The sequence below is a fragment of the Ischnura elegans genome, chromosome 1 (genome assembly GCF_921293095.1).
Source record: "Ischnura elegans chromosome 1, ioIscEleg1.1, whole genome shotgun sequence".
Lineage (NCBI taxonomy): Eukaryota > Metazoa > Arthropoda > Insecta > Odonata > Coenagrionidae > Ischnura > Ischnura elegans.
In genome coordinates, this window is record NC_060246.1 from 35,466,606 (window position 1) to 35,489,327 (window position 22,722).

The 22,722-nt window shown below is 39.9% G+C and overlaps 1 protein-coding gene across 1 annotated transcript in view; it reads right to left on the bottom strand.

The window, feature by feature from the left end:
• LOC124160222 (C3 and PZP-like alpha-2-macroglobulin domain-containing protein 8) overlaps positions 1 to 22,722 on the bottom strand; it is a 515,206-nt gene that overhangs the window by 118,457 nt on the left and 374,027 nt on the right. Inside the window, exon 4 of the mRNA XM_046536362.1 lies at positions 1,441 to 1,647. Within this exon, the coding sequence (XP_046392318.1) occupies positions 1,441 to 1,647 (207 nt within the window). The remainder of the gene's footprint in view (positions 1 to 1,440; positions 1,648 to 22,722) is intronic.

Consider the following 22,722-nt stretch of genomic DNA (forward strand, 5'->3'; position numbering starts at 1 on the left):
TTTACGCGTACGACTTACGCCCCTGGTAAAGCTTTCCCAGTCTAGGCCCCTTTGACTCTCTAGGATTCCTGTTTTATTTCCATCAGCCTTTTTCCTTTGTTACAAATGACCGCAACACGTATTCGATTTCGCCGCTTGGCCAGAGCAAAGTAAGGACTCCTTCGTGAAGACGCTGTCGAGAGTTATTTCAAAGTAATTGTCGTCCCTGAGGAAGTGCGAGTCCCTGTAAAATTGCCTCATCTTTTTCAAAGAGGAGGCTGGTGCACGGATTTTAGGAGTTAACCTAATGGACGTCGCAAAGAAGGAAAAGATAATGGGAACACTATGAATTTTAATTTTAACTTTTGAAAGAACTCTTATTCAATCCACATAATGTGTAAACTTCGACTTATTCCATCTGAGACATAATCCACGATTTTCGATTTTGTCTTGAAATATAACCCCCGATGCGAGGAAAATATGGTGAAAACTGTGCCTTTTTTCTCAATACTTTGCTTTTGTTCATGCAATCTTTACAGAATCGCATAAGCATTTTTTAACAAATTGAGTTAGGATATCTAAGGAGGTTTTTATATGAAACGGCTAATCGGAGGAAATACTGATTAAAGGTTATATTAACGTGTCTTAATATTTTGTTTGAACCTCAATTCTGGGTTAAAACCGCAGATATAGTCATTTGTAAACTATTTTTTATTTGTGGCACACATATGTCAGTAATAATCATCAGCTGACATGAAAACATGCTTGGAAACATACTAAAAATGACGCAAAAGGTTAACACTCGAACTATTTCTTTGCCTCGAAGATATTCTAAATTACGATGAATAACTTTAACGAAGATATATTTATGCCGGTTTTCAAGCGATGTCAGTAACGGTTTAATTTTATCTCTCATACCTAATGGTTATAAAATCCAAACGCAGTTATGAATGGTGATGGATGGACATAGAATTCGTGATCCGGAATAAAATTATATAATTTGGGATTCAATGGGTCACTTTAAAAGTTATACGAGTTTTGTTAAGCATGGTCAAAATGGTTTTATCGTGCTCTACAAAGGTAAAAATCTTTTCCATTGGCAAAAATAATAAATATAATATTGCTATTTCAACTCGATCCACTTCCACGCCCTCTTCTTTGAAAAGAAAATTGCCCAATGCTGTTATTTAAATCCGTTTATTATCCATTCATTTTTTTCGCAAAATATCACCCAGAATACTAAAAATTCGGCAGTTCAGATCACTCACGTAGGTATATATTTTATCGAAATCTTCCGAACCTTATTATATTGCCATGAGTATATGATTTTACTAACTTAAATGTAACTGAATATTTTATCTCCTCTTTTTCATTTAGAAAGCCAACCCCGAGGAAATACCATCCAAGTCCTGCAGTTTTATGTATTCTTAATTTAAAAAAGTGAAATAAACCTCAACTCACTCGTTTCTCCGGGATTGTAGTAGCTCTTTGCTGGGCGTACAATGACGTCACGGACTCGACCGACCAGTCGTAAGTTAGAGAGACTCTCAAGAGTGGAGTTAGTTGGTTTCTTGGCCCCATCGGCGCTGCAGTCGGCTCTCACGTGCAGGATACACCATTGACCCGGACGAGTGTCCGCTGGGATTGGAAGAGTGATGATACCATTTGCTGAAAAGAGAAGACGAGAATTCATGAGTTAAACTTACTACCCGACCACGATTCCGACTTGACATTTTATTGGAGGAATAACAAGGGAAATACTCTTTTGGGTCTTATTGATTGGAGTATTCAAATTAAAGTGATGAAATATATGGTGGAATAGAACTAGCACGAAAATTTTTTATACTATAAAAAAATACAAGCTGAGATAAATCCTATTAAATGAGATTCACAATTCGAATCAGCAGGATACTCTATATTCGTATCAAAAGATATGTTTCCAACTTGACAAACTTATCAAGTAACTTGATTTCATTTAAATTTACTTGGGGTCTCAGAAAATATATTCTTTGTGCATTGTGAGCTCAAACAAATTCCGGCCACAAAATATTCACCTTTATTGAATGTAAGATCTTCTGTTGGAGGAAAATGAAGGCCTGTAACATCATTTAAAGGTGATGGTTAGTTTGTTACCTTGGTAATTGGAGAAGGCCCATTATGGTCTCTAAGAGGCAACTTTGGTTATCTATCGCAACGTAACTTTGCTTGCATTTCCTTTATAATATTATTAGAATTTTTACAATGAATAAAAGAGGTCTTGAGAAACGAAATTACTTCCGTAGGATAGTGGTCAGGTTGAAGAAAGATGATGGGCTCCCCCGGTTTTTATTCCAAGAAAAAGATTTTACAATATCATCGGATTACGGGTGCATCATCATCATACGAAGTAAAAATCATGGGAATTGCGTGGATAGGTAAAAGGTACTATGAAATTCGTAAGGCGTTTGGAGGAGGCGACCGACAGCCGCCGCGCCGTCATTTGCTCCATGAAGGCAAGAGTTGGGTGGAGAGAAACCGGGCGTCGGCATTAGCCGGCTCTGAACAAAAGTCGCCATGGGGACAAAGGCTTAGTGTTCCATCGGATGGACGGAGTGCTGTACGTGAAGTGCCCTCCACACATCACTCCGACCGGGACCGGGCAACCAAAGATCTCAACGCCAAGATTAGAACCCGGACCCTCGTGGTGAGAAACGTTGGAGGGACACGTTGCGTTGATGTAGACTGAACTCATAAATGGTGGCAAAAGTCATACTCACTGCATTGATTAAAAAATTCCAGAGACCTGCAAATAAAACTCCCAAACCTCAACATTCCGAGAAACTGCTAGCCACAATGCAGCTGAAATTTGTCAATTCTAATCGGAGTTAAGGATAAAAGCTAACTGCTTCGTGTCCCGGTGCGCAGAATGATTTCTCATGGCAATAATAGTGAAAATTCTTTACAATTACAGGCAAAGACGAGATATTTTTCTAAGTCGATTCGACACCTACAGAAAAAGCCATTAGTTTGAGAAAATTAAAACAAAAGTAGATATGAACTATATATGTTTCCTTGTTGCTGACTGAAATGATGGAGCCATTTATGATAGCGTGCAAATTTTTCTGGAAATTAACTCATTGTTGATGTATTTTAATTATTACTAAGATAATATACCATTGACCTGTAAAATTAAAATAGAGTACAGGAAAACATTTTTACACCAATGAATGATTTGGTTTCCTTATGAAAAAGGGTATTGGAAATTTAAGTATATAATTACTGGTAAATTAAATTTTATTTAGATAAAATTTGTTATTAAAATAAACGGGTAAACACGCTCAGCATATTTTTAGGATGGAGGCACCAATTTCAACACTTTCCCACTTTCGCCTATTAATTTGATAGGTATTTGATTGACGCACGTTCATTTAAAATAAAAATAATTGTTTATCCAAAGGGATAGATTTTATTTTTAATGGGTAAGCTCCCATTTGAAATTACAATTTCTCGACGCCAATATCCCCTGTGGTCAATTCTCAGATCGTGTTCCCCTCGAGTCGAATAATCATCGATTGGCGTCCAATGCTCAGTTTCATTAACTCGTGCACCCGTTTCCCCGTGGATATTCAGGCAAAAATTTGAAGATTTTAAATATGAATTACAAAGCAATTATTTTCCGGTTTATTTTATATGAAACGAATATCACTGAACCGAATGTTTCTGTAAAGATTAGTTTTAGGGACACACGTGTAAATCATAAATTAATTCGAAGTCGGAAGGTTGAATAAATAATTTTGATATTCATGTTTTGCAAAAGATTAATTGATAACCATTAAATATATAAATTTGGCTGCAATGAAATAATGAATTATGAATTAAAATTCATTCTTTGTAACTATTAGCTTTTGATGATTAAAATGTGTTTTCCTTATTTTTATCGAAAGTAACTTAGAGGTCAGATGTCATTTTGATTTATTAAATATTATCATATAACATTTTTACAATGTTTCATCACGTTTTCATTTAATTACGTTTTACAATTATAAGATTCTCCATATTATCCTGGACTAACTAATCTACGCTGGTGAAAACTTTGCAATTAATTGCTCATTGGGAACGGAAAATACGGCAAATTTTATCAAATTATAAAATATTTTAATATATTTTTACAATGTTTCATCATATTTTCATTTAAATGCGTTTTATAATTATAAGATTCTCGACATTATCCTGGACCAACTAATCTACGCTGGTGAAAATTTTGCAATTAATTGCTCATTGGGAACGGGAATACGGGAAAATGGAGGCAATGGAATTGATCCCAGCAAAGTCTCAATCAACGTCATTTCCTTGGGTTAACATCGCTCTATCTACCGAAACGTCCCGACTGGGCTCAGAATTTAATGAAGTTGAACATTTAATGAGTTTGATCCGGATAGCCAGTGGTAACCAGTCGACGCACTCTCCGGAGCGAAACCTCTCGCCCAGCGAGTCGTCTCATCACCTGTCACTCCATTCCGTTCCTCCCTCTATCTCACTCATCCCTCACTCTCGACAAGGGGAAGAAAGGGGCGGCGGGAGCGGATATATATCCCCTGCGGCGTCGGTCGTGCTGGTTGCGGCGAGGATCGTTGTCGGGGGTGACGAGAGATCGGTCCCACGGATGGAAACGGACATGGGTTGCGTAAAATGAAGAGAATAAAAAAAAAAGACGACGGATCTCAATTTCAACTCGCACCTCCTCCGGGGGATGGATGGAAATATATTGGAGGAAGAGTAAAAGAGAGAGAGTGAGGAAACAATAAAAGATAAAAATGAAGAGAGATGCATAAAGGAAGAGTGAGGTTTACACAAAAAGAAGGGGAATAAAAAAAATCCCTGTCGGAATGGATCTAAAAAATCCTTCTTTTTTTCGCTCGCGGCGCCCTCGTCAATCCGCGTTTTGTTTGGAAGTAGCTGTCCCTTTGTTATTCCTAGCAGTCTTTCTATCTTTCTCCTTCAGTCTGTGTTGGCCCTTGTTCCGGTTTATCGAGAATTCTCGGACTCTGAGAAAAGGGAAGTGGGCTTGGAGCCTCGCCCAGTGGCCCCTAGAATCCCAGGCGCGGAGGAGGATACTCTTCCCTGCAATGTGTGTCACTCCGTCTCCGAGTATGTTTGATGTGTGTGTGTGGGTGTACGACGGCTTGCTCTTGAAGGGCGTGGTGATGAGGGATATGGGCGTAGAATTGCTTGAACTAAGACGGTTATTATCTATCCTCTCAACCTCTCGAAAGGAATTGCGACTATTGATCATGGTAGTTATTCTAACCCATTCAGATCACTCTGGTATTATCATGAAAATCTCATTTTGCTGCTTCTCATTCGTGCAGATTTCATGGTTTTGCACGGGTAACGCTTTGAAATATATAAATCCAGAGGTGTGGTAGTGATTTCAACGAGTTTATTCAGTGAGTGTAATTATTTTGAAAGAGTACCGTGCCGGCCACATCAAATATTTTATGTACTGGGTGAAATGCACATACCATACATAACGCTGAATTCTGCGTATCTTTGGAGTGAATTTCCTGTCACATTCTAATAGGTGTGGATATGGTATTTTTTTTTAGCAAGAATGAATCATCCTCTCCAAGGCAAAACTATTTCACCAAAAGAAGCTCTGAAGTATCGTAAATACGAACATGAATAAACTCCATGCATGTCGTTCTGCTAGTACTACTGGCATCATTATTATGTCGACCAAAATTAAGGGATGAATAAGAATTGCTACGGTGAAACTTTTAGTTTGAAAATTGTGGATAAATCGGTTCTTTTCATTTGATTACGTAGCAGAATAAATGCAATGTTAAATTTTCTCGTTTTTTAATCTCCTTCTTTAATTTAATTGGTCGCACCCAATTCACCGCTGTTGTTTAAATGTTCTGAATGTATTTCAGAAGCATATAATCCTAAAATTCACGGAAATAATGATAAAATGGAAATTTTTCCAAGCTTGATATCGTTCGAATATATTTTTTTCCCTTTGATTAACACTGATTCTTTTGAAATAATGAGTTGTCATTATGATGGTGTGTCGTAGCTTGAAATCTAAGAAGTGGAAAATGGCAATGAAGGCATTGTTTATGACATGGCAATGCAGTTTTCCTTTTTAGATTTAATTCCGTACCGAGTGATTTTACTGTCTCTACGCGTCTTATATTCCATTAATTGTATTTAAATCAGTGGATTCACACTATGGTGATGACTCGGGGAAAAATATGTTAGTTAAAATTGTTTTGCCGTATATTTGTATATTTTCATGGGATTTTATTAAATCCAACTCTGTCATTCCATGACCAAACCATTTTCTCATTTATCTGAAACGCTGATAAACGTTCTTTGAGATTATAGTGAACATTAGCCTCATCTAGGTGAAAAACCAAATTGTGTCGTACCTCATCGTACTAAAATATTTTTTATTTCTTTTTTATAACTTTTTGATGCTGTGGCTGATGATAAAATATTCAAGTTTTCCTTTTTAGATTTTCTGTAAAATTCTACCATCGAGCTTGAATTTCTGGTAAAGTTTATTTGTCCCAATCTGTATAGGGGCAAGTATGCCTGGTTTAATTTGCTTCCCTCATTGAAGTAAATCGCTCCCAAACAACTCCTCCACCGCTCATTATTTCGAGCATGCGGTTTTTTTTTACAGAATACTCGACTTTCCGGCTACCCCAGATTCGGTTTCACCGAGCCACAGATAGCCGAAAGTATGTTGCATTAATTGGGGATATAAAGTCGAATCATTTTCTCCATCGTTTATTTTGGCTAAAACCTATCCCACTTTTTTCTTTGTGCGCTTAAACTAGGATATTTTGTTTTTTTTCGGATTAATCACGATGAAAATTCCCAAAACGAAGTTTACCCACAATTACCGACACTTTTAATGTTATTTGAAGGCTGACATCATTGGTTACACTATTTCTTGTCTATGCTCAGTAATTCAAGCTCATGCTAGGGATTCGAAGGTTCTTCTGCCTGTTGTTATTGTAAAGTAATACTACCACGAAAATAATCTCCAAGTTCCATACTAACTGCAGACTCTCAGATATTAATTTCATTTAAATAATGAAATATATTAGAAGGCTGAAATTTTCTCCTTGTCGCATGAAATACCCAGGTAAGAATGCTTAAATTTTAATTTTCATTTGATGAAAGCGTAGCTGGACACATCATTTAGTAAAATTTTCAACTTAGTTTTAGGGATAATTTTTATTCTTGGCTGTATAGAGAGCGGTAAATTGCCCTCTGAAGGATCGTTGATAAGTGAAAATTGGAACACTGTGAGCGGCGAAAGAAAACAATGGACGAAGCAAGGGGTGCGGCAATGGACACAAAAACCCGAGTGCAGTCACCCCCGGGAGGAAAAAAAAGGTTTTGAGAGTTGGGTGCTGGGCAGGGCCTAAAATCTCCTTAGGTAGCCATGACAACAGGGGACTGGTAGGGGGATTAATGTGGCGGGCCAACTTTTTTGATGCGAACTTCATAGGAAGGCCTAAGTGAAATTCGGATTAATCCCCAAAACTTAAGAGGGCGCGAATAGAGGAGCTAGAGGTTGAGAGGAGGCATTGGTTTGAGTGATTTTAAGCTCAGGGGAGTGAGAGTGTGGAAAGAGCGTTGGGAGGGACGGGCGATAATGTACGCAGGGGGATGGGGTGGGGAAAATTAAGGGGGTTAGGGGAGTGAAACAGAGAACCCTTCAGTAGTAGAAGCTGCAAAAATCCGAGAATGGAAAACAAGTCGATGTGGAAAATGAGAAAAAGAAATCTAGAATGAAAGTGAAAGAGGATACAAGGAATTTCGCGTGATGTTGTGTAGGCCACTGGGATGTAATTCTTTTCGTGTGATTGGAAACGGATATATGCCAGTGCTACCATTTTGGAGTTCTAAGTATTGATACGATACTTTGATCAAGGCATTTTTTTATCCATAATTTTTAAGGAATTTCCTTGAGTACTGAACTTGACTACTGTTTGGGAACTCCTGCAAAAGTTATATAGATTTCCAAGACCGTGACTTGACTGACAGAAGAAAGTTGGAAATTTTAATGTAGATTCATTTTCATTTATTGAAAAAACGTCATTTTGTTTTTGCCAATGAAAATGTACCATATTTCAGCAAAAAGTCTCGTCATGTTAAAAAAATATTCTAACATGTCTTTAAAGGAAACATAATAAAGATACACTTTTGTATGTTCCACAGAAGTTTTAATAACCGACCCAGGTTTCGACAACACACTATGTCACCTTGATAATGATAAAGTATACTGTCGAAACCTGGGTTGGTTACTAAAACTTCTGTGGAATGTACAAAAGTGTATCTTTATTATATTTCCTGTCACCAAGTTCCACCAAGTATCGCCTTACAGCGTTAAGTTGAACATGTCTTTATGCTAGAGAGCTGTTCCATGTTCCATGGACAAACAAACTCGAAAATAGATCAACTAGATTTCTTTTATAAATGTTTGATTGCCTCCTCCATTGTTGACTAGCTATTCCCTATTCTGTAAATCATTAAAGTCAACTATTGCTGTCCCTCGTGTAAGGTACAGTGGAAGTTGGATGTCGGAAGAAATGGAGAGCCCCTTTTGGGGCACTGGGGGTTAGGAGGACGAACTATAAAAATGGAAAACAAGTCGGTGTGGAAAATGAGAACAGAAAATCCGGAATGGAAGAGAGGCGAAGAGACGACTTGTGTGTACTGTTGTGTGGGACGGAGAGGTAACTGGAGAGTGTTCCGCATTATAATACAAGGGGATCAGCGAGAAAAAGAGAATTTCGTGAAACGGGGAAATAAGCGTGTGCACAAGAAACTGGTTCATTTTTTTTAATAAAGCGTTTCCTTCTTTTCTGAATTGGAGCACGAGATGCGAAGTGAGAAATGAATACAAAACTCATGCGGAAAAGGAAAGATGGAGCTTAGGGAAAAATTGTAAAGGAGGAATTCGGGTTTGGAGTGAATTGAAAACATAATCTGCGTAGTAAATGCGAGATCCATGTGGAAATTAAAAATCAGAATTTATTAGGAAAGCACAATCAAATTTTTAAAAGGGAAATGAATGGTTCGAGGAGGAGAAGTAACCTTTTACGTATAGTATCGGAGCATAATTTTTTCCAGATTTTTTCGCCATGTCCAACAAGCAGGGCTTAGTTCAGAGCTGCGGATTAAGGAACAAACTTTTGTGACTTTCAGGCTTTTTATCAAAGGATAGCGCAAAAAATGTTTTTTTTTCCTGTTTCGGTAACATGCAGAATCATTCATTTTTCATCAGCTTTATATATACTTTATTAGGCACGAGGAGTGAGTAACATAAACGTAATTTACAAATTTTGTTCTTTGATTGAATAAAGGAAAACTAAGCTCTGTAAAGAAACTAATAAATAAAGATAAAACTTCATATGCAATTATTTCTTTGCTTATGTAGGCATTTCATTTTAGCTCTGTGAGAGGAGTAATGACAGTATAACATTAGCTCCTCGACTAATGTCCCATGCTAATTCTAAAAATAGAACATATGTAGCCTTTCGTAAAAAGTATGCTTGGTATAGAATCAAAAATCAAATGTATATTCAAGCACATTTAAAATGTTTTTCAATAATATTTTGGTTTATCTTTTTCTAACTGCTTATTCTAAGAAAGTTGCCATTTCCTTCACCTGTTTTTATTGAAAGGAAAGTCATAAATGAATAAACACATTTATTCTACAAACTTCATCCCTTAGTTTAAATAACATTTTCCCTTTGAAGATGAGCTGATTTTATACCATTTATTTTTATGTCAATGAGAGCTTTCGGAACTTTGGTAGGATGGTGTGGAAATATTTAAATAATCTATTAAGAATTATCACTAAAAATAGAATTAGAAATGCCTTTTTTCACTTTTTCTTAATTTATACTGAAGACCGGAATGAATGGAAGCAACTGAAAATAAATTATTTGCTTTTTTTAATAAAATATTGGATACTTTAGTCATGGTCGTCATGGTATAGAGTATTTGCTTTGCGATCTGCAGCGAGAGGTGTTTCCTGAGCAGCCTGAGCAAACGGCTATTTGTATCATTCAGGCTATCCAAAATGACGATATCGACGAGTAACACAATTCCTTTCCCCAAGCTCTCTCTTTTTTTTTAAACAGGAAACCGCAGTGACAGGAGTGAGGAAGCGGTGAGCGTTATGGGATAGGCCCTGGACACATTCCCCGTGTCCTAAAATTTGTAAACGTGAGACAGGCCTTGCTCCAAGAGAGAGAGAGAGGGTAGATGAGGGGCAGGGAGGAAGGAATCGAAGATAAAGTGCAATGGGAAGGGAAGGGGTTGCTTTTTTGGAGGCTGGTGGAAAAGAAATAGGTGGGTGAGCGGCACAGCGGGTGCGGAGAGAGAGGGTAGGGAAAGTGAAAGAAGCGCCCGAGGGACGCTGGAGGACGAGGAATTTTGAGGAATTCCGGAGGAGAGGAAGAGAAAAAAAAAGAATTGAGGAGCGGGAGGGTGCGATGAAATGGATCGAAAAAAGATTGGGTCTGCGGAGGAAAGGGTGAGGAGAGAAGGTTGGGATGGAGAGCGGGAGTGAAGGACGATGGGGTGAATAGGGAATAAGTACTCGCCGAAGGCCTCCGTACTATTCCATACTTCCGGCCCCCCCGAAGGATCGGAAGGATGGAGTAGAAGCGAGGTTTCCGCACTGCGCGGTATCCGAGTTCCTCGGATACCGCGAAATTCGGGATATACTCTCATAAGAAATATATTTATTCCAGAAAAACATATTTATTCCAATTATTCATGAGCGATAGTCGGCGTATTATAAAGGTTAATTTTTAGCGGATAACTATACTTTGGTGATGTTAAACCTGTGCGATTGAGAGATCGCAACTGTGTGGGAGTTAACTGAATTGTAATTTAAGAATGATCAGTGAAATGTAGAACCTAAACGGATCCTCATGCGGCATACTTGCAGCTATAGCCTTACGTAAGAGCACCGCTGGCTGCAATAAAGAATAACACCGTAAATGTAAGTATAACTTTAAAAAAGTTGTATTGGCATGTCAACAATATTGTATCGTCGAACCACTATCCAGGGATGTGAAATAGCATATTTTATAAATTTCTCTTGTCAAATGCACTGCACGCAAACTGCAGAATGTCTTTTTACCCTGCTATTTATATGGATTCCATCAATATTCCTTATCGTTAGTCACTAGACAGTCCAGGCCACGAATCATTCAGAAATCCAACGTTCAGGATCCAATGAACAAGCAATACTAATTTTTCATTTATAATTCAAAAGAAAGCCTGTTAAATTAAAGGATGTGAAACAATAAATGAATCACAAAATAAGTCATTGTGAAACACTGAAATATTTTTCAGAATAAAAAAATATATATTTTAAAAATTAAATGGAGCCATTTTTTTATTTGAATTTTGACGTGATTCTTATTTTCAGTACAACTTAAGGATGCCTTAAGGTGCTCACAATAATAAGAGGCAGTGAATTGCATAGGCCTCTGGTAAACTTATAACAAGGAGTGAGCCTGGACACTAAAACGCTTAAGTTTGACTCATCTTACGGCAAAGTTGAGATATTTTGGGAGGCGGGTAAAGACTAAGATTCTTCTAAAGAACCTTGGAAAGGGTCGAAAAGTCGGTTGGAGTCAGTATCGTGACTGACAAATGGCACCAATTGAGCTACAGTTCAACCCAACGTTCAGGCAGTGTACTTGAGGTGTGCTCCACGTATCACCCATCCGGGATTCCTTGAAATATCTCGGCCACCTCACGAAATCGAACCGATGTCATCGGTTAGGCAAGAGGTAGGTATGCATTGGTGTGACCCGAGGCAATGGAAGAGGAGGAAGAATTTTTCAACTGGCTCGAGGGAGAGAAATGCAGGAAGAGCGGATTTAGTGTTGGGGTCGGGCTAGTGGTCCTTCGAGGAGAAATCGCGATCCATGGAAAATCCGTCACGACAAGGGGTGTCTGTGTGGTGGTGGTGGCACTGCGTCGAAGGGGATTTGTGCGAGAAAGGGGGTCGCGCAAGGGGATGTAGTGGGTGGGGGAAGGGTCGTGGAGGGATGGAGTGGGAGAGGGGGTGAGGAGGAGTGGGGGTGGGTGGGGTGGGGGAGGAAATGGGTCGAGAGTGGATGACGAGCATAGATCAAGAGGAGGGAATGGACTGGGGGATTAGGATGAGAGTGGACGGAGGAAGGAACAAAAGAAAGGGAAGGAGACGCTGAGGAGTATGACCGGGGAAGAGATAAGGAGTTTTTTTTTACAGCTCGATTATTTAAACCATTTGCGGGGTTCGTCATTGTGCGATTTAAAACAGACACTTTTCGCGAATATGTGTTGCGAAAAATATAGTTTTGCTGCCATAGTTAAGTTATTAACATCATTTGCATCAGTCATTTGAAAATATTTTAAACACTAGTACGGTGACAAAACTGGGTTTAGGAAAGCCATTACGAACATTTGTAAAGATTTTCGAATGCAATTTCTTCTTGAACTCTTCATTCGACATGATGGAGTTTGAGGAGTATTTTATAAATGTCCATGGCAATGACATGTAAATGGCATGGGCATGAACGAGGGGGGACCCAAAAATAACCGAATTGAAAAATATTCAAAATTTAATTTTTTGTGTTAAAAACGCTAGTCACCTTCGAAGTACTCTCCATTTAAACTGATTCTTTGGTTAAAATGTTTTTCCCCACTGCGCGAAACACCTTTGGTACTCATTATATCAGATGCCTTGCAGGACCGCCTTAGATTCCATTTTCACCCCCCTAATGTGATGAATGCATTCCCTTTAATCACCACTTTCATCCGAGGGAACAATCGGCAATAACAAGGTGCGAGATCTAGTGAGTAGGGTGGGTGAGAAAGCAATGTCTTGCATTTTCTTTCCCAAAAACTCAAGTTGTGGCAAGCGGCAACACGTGCCGCATTTTGATCAGGAGTCATCAAACGGGGGATGGATTTCGCCGCGATTCGTCTCATTTGCTAATCTTCAGCTTAAATTCACTGTAATGAACTCAAAGCAAGACCAGTTTGTTCAGCGAGCTCGTAAGTATTACGCCTCTTATCCTCGTGCACAAGGGCACGATTTTTTCTCCACATTTTCATCAGTTCTGGACCTGGGAGGCCGTTCTGGGCGTTGAATGTCTTCGATCGACATGTTGCTACGTTTGAAGTGCGAATACCACTCGTACACTTGAGTTATTTTTAAAGCGTGTTCTTTATAAGCTGTAGACAACAAAATTACCGTATCCGACTCAATTTTATCGAGCAGGGAGCAAAATATCAGTGCTGCACGATGTTCTCGAATATCAGCCATTTCGAAAATCGAAGAGTTCAAAAAACTCTTCGAATGTTAACTGTCATAGGGGCTCCCTACTGCCGTCTATATCCACGCGGTGATGAAATAACACCCATATAGTGGGAGAAGCCAAAAATATAAGAGTTACGCGCGCAGCGATTTTCGTCAGGTCATTTTTGGGTCCTCCCATGCATCATTTCTCTGGACCAACTGCAACAGTGGCATTGATAACATTATTGTGTTGGCTGATGTCCTTTCGACCGATTGTCAGCGCTCACCCGTTTGTCAATAGTCACCGATTGTCGGATTTGATCTTACTTTCAACTATCAAGTCATTTTCAGTACTCAGCCGATGATCTTCGGTAAAAAATTGTTAACAGTAAACAGTTTTTTTTACCGTTATCAGTTACCGAATTCAGCCAAATGTTGTCAGTAAACCGATTGTTGATGAAATTTCGACGGAACACCTCAATAGATTTTCTTTTGATAATTTCCTGCCAAATCCGTTATAGAGCAATTTTTTTGCATATGAATAAAGGATCTATAATAAAAATTGAAAATCCTTCGATGTCCAATATCGAGAACAGAATGTATCAGTTGCTGTTATCACTCCCACCTCAATTCCTAAAACACCAGTTTGACCCACTGATTTCATTGCAATTGTCGCTATTTTCCACGCTTCAGTTGGAGCTAAGATCATTTGGGGCTAATTCGATGCCTACCAGCATGGCGAACTACCAAGTATTTTTCATCGGAAAATGCGCCAAATTCGGATTTTAGGATTTATTGTCCCACTATTTGATTATGAAAACAACAGATAAATCTTTGTTGCATGTACGCTGTGAAGAAATTCGTAGTTGCATTACTTACCGTGAATTTATTTAGTGCGTCATTTTCGAGGTTCATCTTAAAATGGCCAGGTACATAATTTGCTGACCTCTCTTGGAGAGGAGGTATTAGCGTTCCGTCGTCTAGAGATCAGTGATAGGACTATCCTTTTTATGATGGCGTATTACGGTTGAAAGTGGGGAGATTCAAACTTTTTGTGAGAAAAATCGAAGAGGAGGAACGGAGGAAAGGGGGAGTCATAATTAGGGCGATGAAATCGTATACGGGTCGGATTGTGTGAGTGAAAGAGGCAATGGAATATGTAACAGTGTGTGTGTGTGTGTGTGTGTTTGAGTAGAGAGAGAGAGAGATTTCGTTCCGTAGGAAAAGAAAATAGGGTGTGGATGGTGTGATGGTGGTGTCGCTGCAATAAACGGGTAGTATCTGGTCGGAAGGGGGGATGGGAGGCGCCTCGGTCTCCTTTCTCGAGCGACGCGGTCGCGTATAAAGCATTAAGCAATGATATATAACACTGCTTCGGAGGAAACGAGGGAAAAAATAAGAGAGGGAAAAAGGAGCGGAAAACGGGTTGGGGAGGGAGCTTTGTGGGTTTGGAGGAGAGCGGGAGGAAAGGCGATCGAAATGCTGTTATCGCCTCGGATTTACATCGGACGAGAAGAGCCGAGGGCCACTTTTTTTAGAATGGGAGAAGGAACCTCATAATAAACCATCGACGTTTGCATACTCTTCCAAACTTACTTTCACATCACAGTTATTGTACCTACACATTCGAACTATATACCTTTGACAAAGGGCTAGTTAAAACAGACATAAAAGATTTTTTTAAATTCATGAAAGGGTCAAGGTGACCATGAAGGTCCCATTTCCTTTTTTAAGTGGAACTGCTGGAAATAATTGTAGTTGAATATTGTAAAGAGTAATGAATGAAAAGATATTTTGGCTAAAATTATTTTTCGTATGATCAATAATATGCCCCGATAATATAGCATTTCCATGGTCCATTCGATAATTGCATTAAGAAGATTGCTGCCCGGGAAGAAGTTATATCCTATGATTTGAGGCTACTCATAGACCATTTATTGACCTCGAAAATCTTTTGCAGTATCTACTTTTTTCTTGAGGTGTTTCGAAGAAAAGTTTCATCTTGCATTCTTGCTCATTGCGTGCAGAGGAAATCGTGCTATTCCCACTCAAAATATGTGTACATCGTCATCATTTTCGTCGATGCAACCTTGATTATATGTCGAGTACGTATCCATTTGCTCATTTCACGTCATATCTCTTGATGCGTAAAGTCATTTCTCACGCTTATTCAAATACATATTGAACATTTGCTCACATTCCCAAGTTTACCCAGCCGGACACTTTATGGCACTGTGTTTCTCTGATGTACAAGTTTTTGGACGGATTCCAAGGAGGGGTTGAGGGGGAGTAGAAGGTGATGCGGGACAATATTGCTGAGGACCCGGAAAGGAAAGAAGAGAAGAAGAGGGAGAGAGAAGATAAAGGAGAGCGGGGGAGAGGAACAAGGGAAAAGAAAAATGGGGAGGAAGATAAACGGAGAGGGAAGTGTCCCAAAAGAAATACGGACAGGAAGCAAATAAAGAGGAGCTAGCGACGTAAAGAATATAAAATTGGTCGGGGGGCACCCAGGGCGGAGAGAAAGGAAGTGAAATTGGAAAGGGACGAGAAGGGGTTTGAGAGGGAATTCGATGCGGGAGAGAGAGAGAGAGTGTCCCGTGTGTGGAATGATGCATGGAATGGGCGGGTTTAAAATACGATTGCGGGACGAAATGAAAGTCTTCGGGAATATGAGAGAAAAAAGGTTCAAAGAAGGGAGAGATAGGATAGAGGGGAGGGCGAAGGATAAGAATAGGAAAATGAGGGTGAAGTACAAGGAAACAGGCCGACGGCGTTCAAAGATTTTACGGACGTGTGTTGTGACTAGTGACTAGGAAAAGAAACACGCAACTATGTGTATAGTGCACAGGCCGTCACATTGACGGTAGGTTTGGCTCAGAGATATAACGGATAGATATGTATTTGCTATTTACTTAGATATGAAATCCACGATGGTTTTCACAACTGTTTTATCGAGTGCAATTTTTTTTGCACGAACGGGTTTGCAATTGTATGCTTGCGTAGAAGGAATCAGAGAGAGCTCCAATTTTAATCGCCGGGGCATTCGCACAATTGCTCACATATTCGCAGTTTGCACGGAGCAGCATTCCTCGTGAAAGTGTTCGCGCAATGCATGTCAATAAATTCAAATGACGTGAATGGGCTGGCTGAGGAAATTAAAGTGGCTGCATGAAGAAAATATGGAGAAAATTGCAACGAAAATATAACATTTTTGTAGCTATTTGAGAGGTACCTCTTTTTGGACACAACTTATTTTTTTGGGAATAACGCAGCCCGCGTTCATTTTCCCATTTCCGTTGGCGAGCGTGTTCTTTGGCTAGTAATTTACAAATCCCCATAATGGATTTCGGTTCACTTATCTTCTTATGCGATATCCTGCTCATGATGAGCGAGTTGCTAATCGACACATCTGATGAAAAAATTAGAATACTACACCACGGAATAGGCACCTACAGAAAAATTCCGTCGAATCCTAATCTTTGAATGCACTCTCTTCTCCGATTCTTGCGTGGTTGTGAATGAAATCACGTATTTGAGTTCCAAAATAAATTTTACCCCTGTAATTAGGCTAAGAAAATTACTCATAAACGCCGGTAAATTGTTCAACACATGGAAATACCAGAGAAATTCGAACCTGGTTACTTCAAAAAATTGTCCAACAGTACAAACTATGTCAACAGATCCACTTCAACGGTCATGCTGAAGCAGAATGAAAGTCAGTGCAAAGAGGAGGCAGAATAAAGATAGAACAGAGGAAGAGCAAGAGAATGGTGGTGGAGAATGACCGAAAAAAAGGACGAGGAGGATGGAGCGAAGGAGCGAGCGGAGGGTTGCAAATGGAGGCTGAGATAGCAGGGGCGGGAGGGACATACGGGGAATGGCTGGAAGTATGCGGGGGAGGGCGGCGGAAAAAGAAGGAAGTTGGTAAGTCAAGATGAGTGAGGGAGACAGTGGAAAAAAGTCAGGGCATGGAACAGGACCCTGGAGTCGGTTGTAAAGGAGTGGAGGGCAGAAGGGAAAAAGGCTTTCGCAAGAGTCCGGAAAAGATATGAGGGACGAAGGAATGCGGATCCCAAGTCGGACGGTGGGGTGGTATTAAGGCGAGTGGGGGTGTGGGGATGTGGGGGGGAGAGGCGGTTGCTCGGAAAGAGGGACATTGTTGAGGGAAGAGGGGACTGCAATCGTGAGTGTCAAGAGCGAGGAAGATTGGTGAGGGAGGGCGGTTGAGTTGGGTCCCCGGAAAATGATGGAATAGAAGTTTTGGCTCGCACTAAGTTTCCTCAAAGTATAAGGAAAGAGTTTGCAATAAAAATGTTTCAAAATGCTCTTCGCTTCCCTCCGTTTATTTACCCTTGGCTATCCCCCAGATACGCTCCAAGCAATGAATGTTAATATTAATGGGCTCTTCCAGTTAGAATTGAGGATATACTTGTGATGTAACATACCTTTTTTTAAGCGAAAACTCCCATTGGCTATTTTTGCCCAAACTTTGTGGAAGTATAAACCAGTTTTTCCCCGAAAAAATGCAAAAGATGATATAAGGTTTACTTTTATTTTTAACATAGAGGATAATTCTCTTTATCACACGTCTCAAATCTAAAAAGCACATGGGTATCGAGGCGTCGAAAGTGCGAGTTGGACTACTTGTGGCCTCACATGCTCAGCAGTCCATACCACATTGTCTGGTAGTGTTCACGATTATCCACTGGGTATCGGGGGATCCTTTTTCGAATCCCGGTCAATGCAAATGATGTATAGGAAATACTCTATCCGTCATATCTTTAAGCAAAATCTGTGAAAAGTTACTGTGCTTTTTTGTTTTCTTTCATCATCAACACATTTTGTTTTATAAGTTTTGATAATAAACTTATAAAACGAAATATTACACTTTTAATACTTAAAATATATGACATTTTAATAATTAAACTGTTTATATATAATCTGTGGTGCCTAATTTCACTGATTTTCTATGAATTTTGGTGTCATTTTTAGGCAGTGAAATAAATAACTTTATTATTATTACTATTTTATTAAAATCTCCTAAATATATTGCCATGAATGCATTAGCATAGTAGAAGCATCTTTGCGTAGGCTTTGTTTCTATCCGGCTATAGCATCGCACTGTCTCCCGCTGTCCTGCTTTTGGACCTCAGACTACTCATCTCACGATGACTATCCCTCTCCCTTCTACAACCTCCCCTCCCCTCCCATCTTTCCACCCTGACCGCCCCCTTCTCCTGCGCATTCAGCGGCTCCCCCACCCCATCGCTTCGCTTCCATTTCGGATCTCCGCAAAGCCCGCCCTCCTCCTCCTCAGGGGGCAACGTATGAGCCTCAGTGAGTACACATTACGTCCCGCAACGTCGTTTTCATAAAATAACATGAGATCCGAACCACCGAGTCCGCATTTGAGCGCGGACGTCCCGTCCTGGATTAATTTTTTTTTCGAGGATCATGACCGAGCTTCGGAACCAAGGATGCATCTCCATTGAGTTTAATTATTTTGATGTTGCACATGCCCTAATTTTATGCTTCCTGGAAACTTAATCAGCTTAAAAGGTTAGAGAGATTTTCCGCAGTGTATTTAATTTTTTTGCATCATTCTTACTATCTTAATACCCTTATTTTTTTCGTATAGTAATTTTACTTATTTATCTCTCGATCTCAAGATACCTATTTTGGAAAGCTGCTTCCTACGTAAAGTTTGCAGTGGGATATTTTTTTGAAATGGGCACCCTTGTGCAAACTTTACGGTGGGAATAGCTTTCCAAAATATAGAGTTATATCCCTCTCTTTTTAGCATAAACCTGTAAATATTAATAACTACCGTTTAGTTTCAATCCCTAAATATAGCGATAAAATACATTGCAATCACCTTCTCCAATGCAGGTTATAACTTTTCTTTTATAAAATTATTACGGGTCTAAATCTGTAATCCTCAGCATTTGCAGAAAACCTAATATTATAGCTTTTTAAGTTCCATGAAACATAAGCTTAATTTTTTTGACACGTAGAACCTTATATAGAATCGTATTTTTTAACTTTCATATTTTTGCATCCTGGGAATTTTTAAGAAGCTGTGCGAAAAAATTCATGCAAATAAAAGTAACACCAGACTTTTCACGACAAGAAAATGCAGTGCGTTTTGTGTCATTTGTGACCAAAACGTTGGAAAAGGATTACGAAATTTTCAGCTTTGAGACGAGCATAGATGGCGAAGTGGGTTTGGTCCAAGTCCTGAGTCCCATCTCGTGTGTGCCCAAGGCTTTTGATGGTTTGAGCACGGAGAGAGAGAGAGTGTGTGGGGATAGGAGACAGAGGAGTCGTCCGGAAGATGCTGGGAGGGAGGAGGGGGATTGGGTTGGTGAGGGCAACGCTCTCGAACGACAGCGCATGTGAACACCCCCACTCTAGCAGTGGGTGGGTGGGTGGGTTGCGGAGAAATAGCACTGTAGCTTAGGGAGCAGGTGGGAGAGACGGGCGGACCTCGAGGCAGAGGCATGGGGGAGGGTTTCATGTGGAGGATGGATTTCTATCGCGAGGGACCGGATTTGTAAACCGGAAAAGTCTTATGTTCACCAAAATTTATGAAGAAAATGATCCATTTAATACTTTACTAAGGAGAAAAATTGCATTTATATGAATACATGGTAAAATTGTATACGGAAATTCCTATATGGTTGTTATTAATTGAGGTGCGTGTCATCCTAACGGGTTGATCGCTTGGCTTCTGGCCGAAGGAACGCGGTTTCATATTCCTGGGAAGATCATAAGCAAAAAACCTAAAAAAGATGGGTGAGAAAAGAGGAAATGGCTGCCCTGCCCCTAATGTATGTTATTCACACACTAGTGCCTGGGTATGCAGTGAAGTCTACATTCTCCTATCCAAAATAGTGTTCGGATTTTAACTATGATAGTATTTATTTATCCTTGCATCATTTACTGAAGTTGTTACTTATTGTTTTTTTTCCCAAGTTATGATGTCTAAACAATTTCTTAAACCTTATGCAACTTAAGACGTAAGAGTCCCTCTCGAAATTTTTACTTCCCCTTCTATTCTTTCATTGCAAGAAACTACTCTCCGAAGGACCTTCATCATGAAATACCCCAGGCTTAAAGTGACAAGCGGAGGAATTGTTTTCAAGAATCCGCAAACACTGTTCGGTGATGGTGGCATAGGGAGGAGGGGTGGGAATGGGCAACGAGTTTACTCTGTATCGCTCCGTATGAAAGCGAAAATCCAACGTGGTGCGTGTTGCGTTGCAAACCTCTTGTCGCTAGTGAAGGACGGGCTGGATAGATGGCGGGCTACCCGAAGGGATTAACGATGGCAGAAGGCATGAGTTTGGGGTAGAAATTGAGTGCAGAGAGCAACACGGAGAGAAATGGTGTAGTGAGGGCTGGGTAGAGGCAAGATAGGGTAATTTTTTATGAATGAAGGGGGGTAGTATGGGACATATATGGGTCAAGGAGGCAGTGACCGTAGAGGTTAAGTCAGGTCAAGTGGCTGAACGGGGTTTTGGTTGCCAGGATTGCACATCCGGCACTTATTATAGTGACACAATTTTTGATGCACTTTTTTCAATGGAATAGCTTCATTCCGTAGGTGATCAGCGCGCTGTGAACACTATTTATATTATATTTGTCCAACGGTGTCTAGTTGGGGGATATTAGCGGCCTGCGACTACCAAAAATGAAACTGTGTGCATTGATAGGCAGTGAGTTTTAGTGTAAGTAGGACGAGTACGGGGAGAAACAATATTAGCAACATCCAGAGTTAATGATGGAAAAAAATAATTTGTCAGAGACATTGTTGAAGAGACATTTGATTATTGATTATCTAAAAATCCGTTCCTCGTCCTCTTTGTAAATGCCTTACAGATATTGAGATGTCCTACAATTTTGAAATAAGAGTAACCAAAAAAAGCACACAGTCAAGAATAGAATTGGATTTAAATTCGACAGTGCAGGGGAAGATTTCGAGGCGAGAGGCCGACTATGCTGAGAAGAATGCTAGAATAGGGAGTGTGACAGGAGTGGTTGAAACCCGAAGGGGGTCGCGCGAGGGCGGCCAAGGAAGGCAGGGGGGCGGAAGCAGCTAGAGAGTGGGAGGGTAAGGAGATGGTGGAGAAGTTGAGCTTGTTCGCCCTATCGGTAGAAGCGGCAGTGGTAACACGAGTCGCGGGGCAGTGGGGGTGGATAAAAGGGGCTTCTTTCTTATGTGTGAGGAGGATGGGGTAAGGGAGGGAGAGAGAGGTGTAGCGGACCGTGGGTGGGAAAAAAGAGTTTTATGCCGCACGCAAAGGACGTGGGGAGGGGGGAGGCGGGGGCGGGGGTGGAGGATGTCTCTGAATAACAAACGGATTTGCCAAATAACCCCCGAGCTCTTCCTGCCCTTTCTTGGAAGGGAGAAAAAAATTCACGCAAAAAACGGCGGATTTTCGTACAAAATGAATAATTTCGACGGAATGCGGAAGGAAGTCTCGGCGACAGTGACGCAAAATGCAGAGAAGCCACCGCCGTGTCTGATGAACGTGAGGGTGAACTTTGAATCCGGCAAGGTATCTCGGCTGCGGATGCAATATAGTCATCCCGAGCTCCCTTTAATTTGAATATTTCTTCTTGCACGGTCAATAGCAAAAGACTACGTTTTAATATTAGGTCCTTTATATCGACAAATTTATCATAAGCAGAACTCTTGATAGAGTGTGATATACGTTCTTCGATATAAAATTTTCATTACTTCGTGTGATTAACGAACAGTAAACGATTTCTTTTCCTTATTTGCCCAACATTATCGGGTTGGGGGAATTTGGCGGCTTCTGAATCTAAAAAATGAAACACTGTGTGTTGAGAGGCGGTGATTTCAAGCGTAAGGAGGACGAGTGTCGGGAGAACTAATATTTGCAGCAATTAAGAGAAAAATTATAATATTTAGCCTCTTGGAAAATGAATAACAAGTATGAATTCAGTCGTAATTATTATATTTAAGAGTCTCGGGAGCATTAATATTTTCAGCAATCAATCGAAAAAATTGTAACATTAAGCTTCTTGGAAGAATGGGTAATAGATAAATATTCCTTCGTAATTTTCATATTTAGGAGTAGTTTAAGTTATATTAAATGGCGACGGTCAACTGACATAAAAATAATCTTCCATACGGAAAATTCTTTCCCGCAAATAAATTAGGTATAGGGGTGACATTTAACATTCCAAATAAAACTAACTTGATTATTCTATCAACACTTCCATTTACGCTTTCAATAAAAATAATTGGGTAGCTTAATGTAGCGGAAAAATGAAAGCAATATTTGACATATCACTTACTGGAGGCCGTATAGTACATATAAAATACCTATTATATTCAATATGCTGTATGGAATGAAAGTTAGCCTTTTCATGTTTCCATTCATAACTCAATACAATATTTC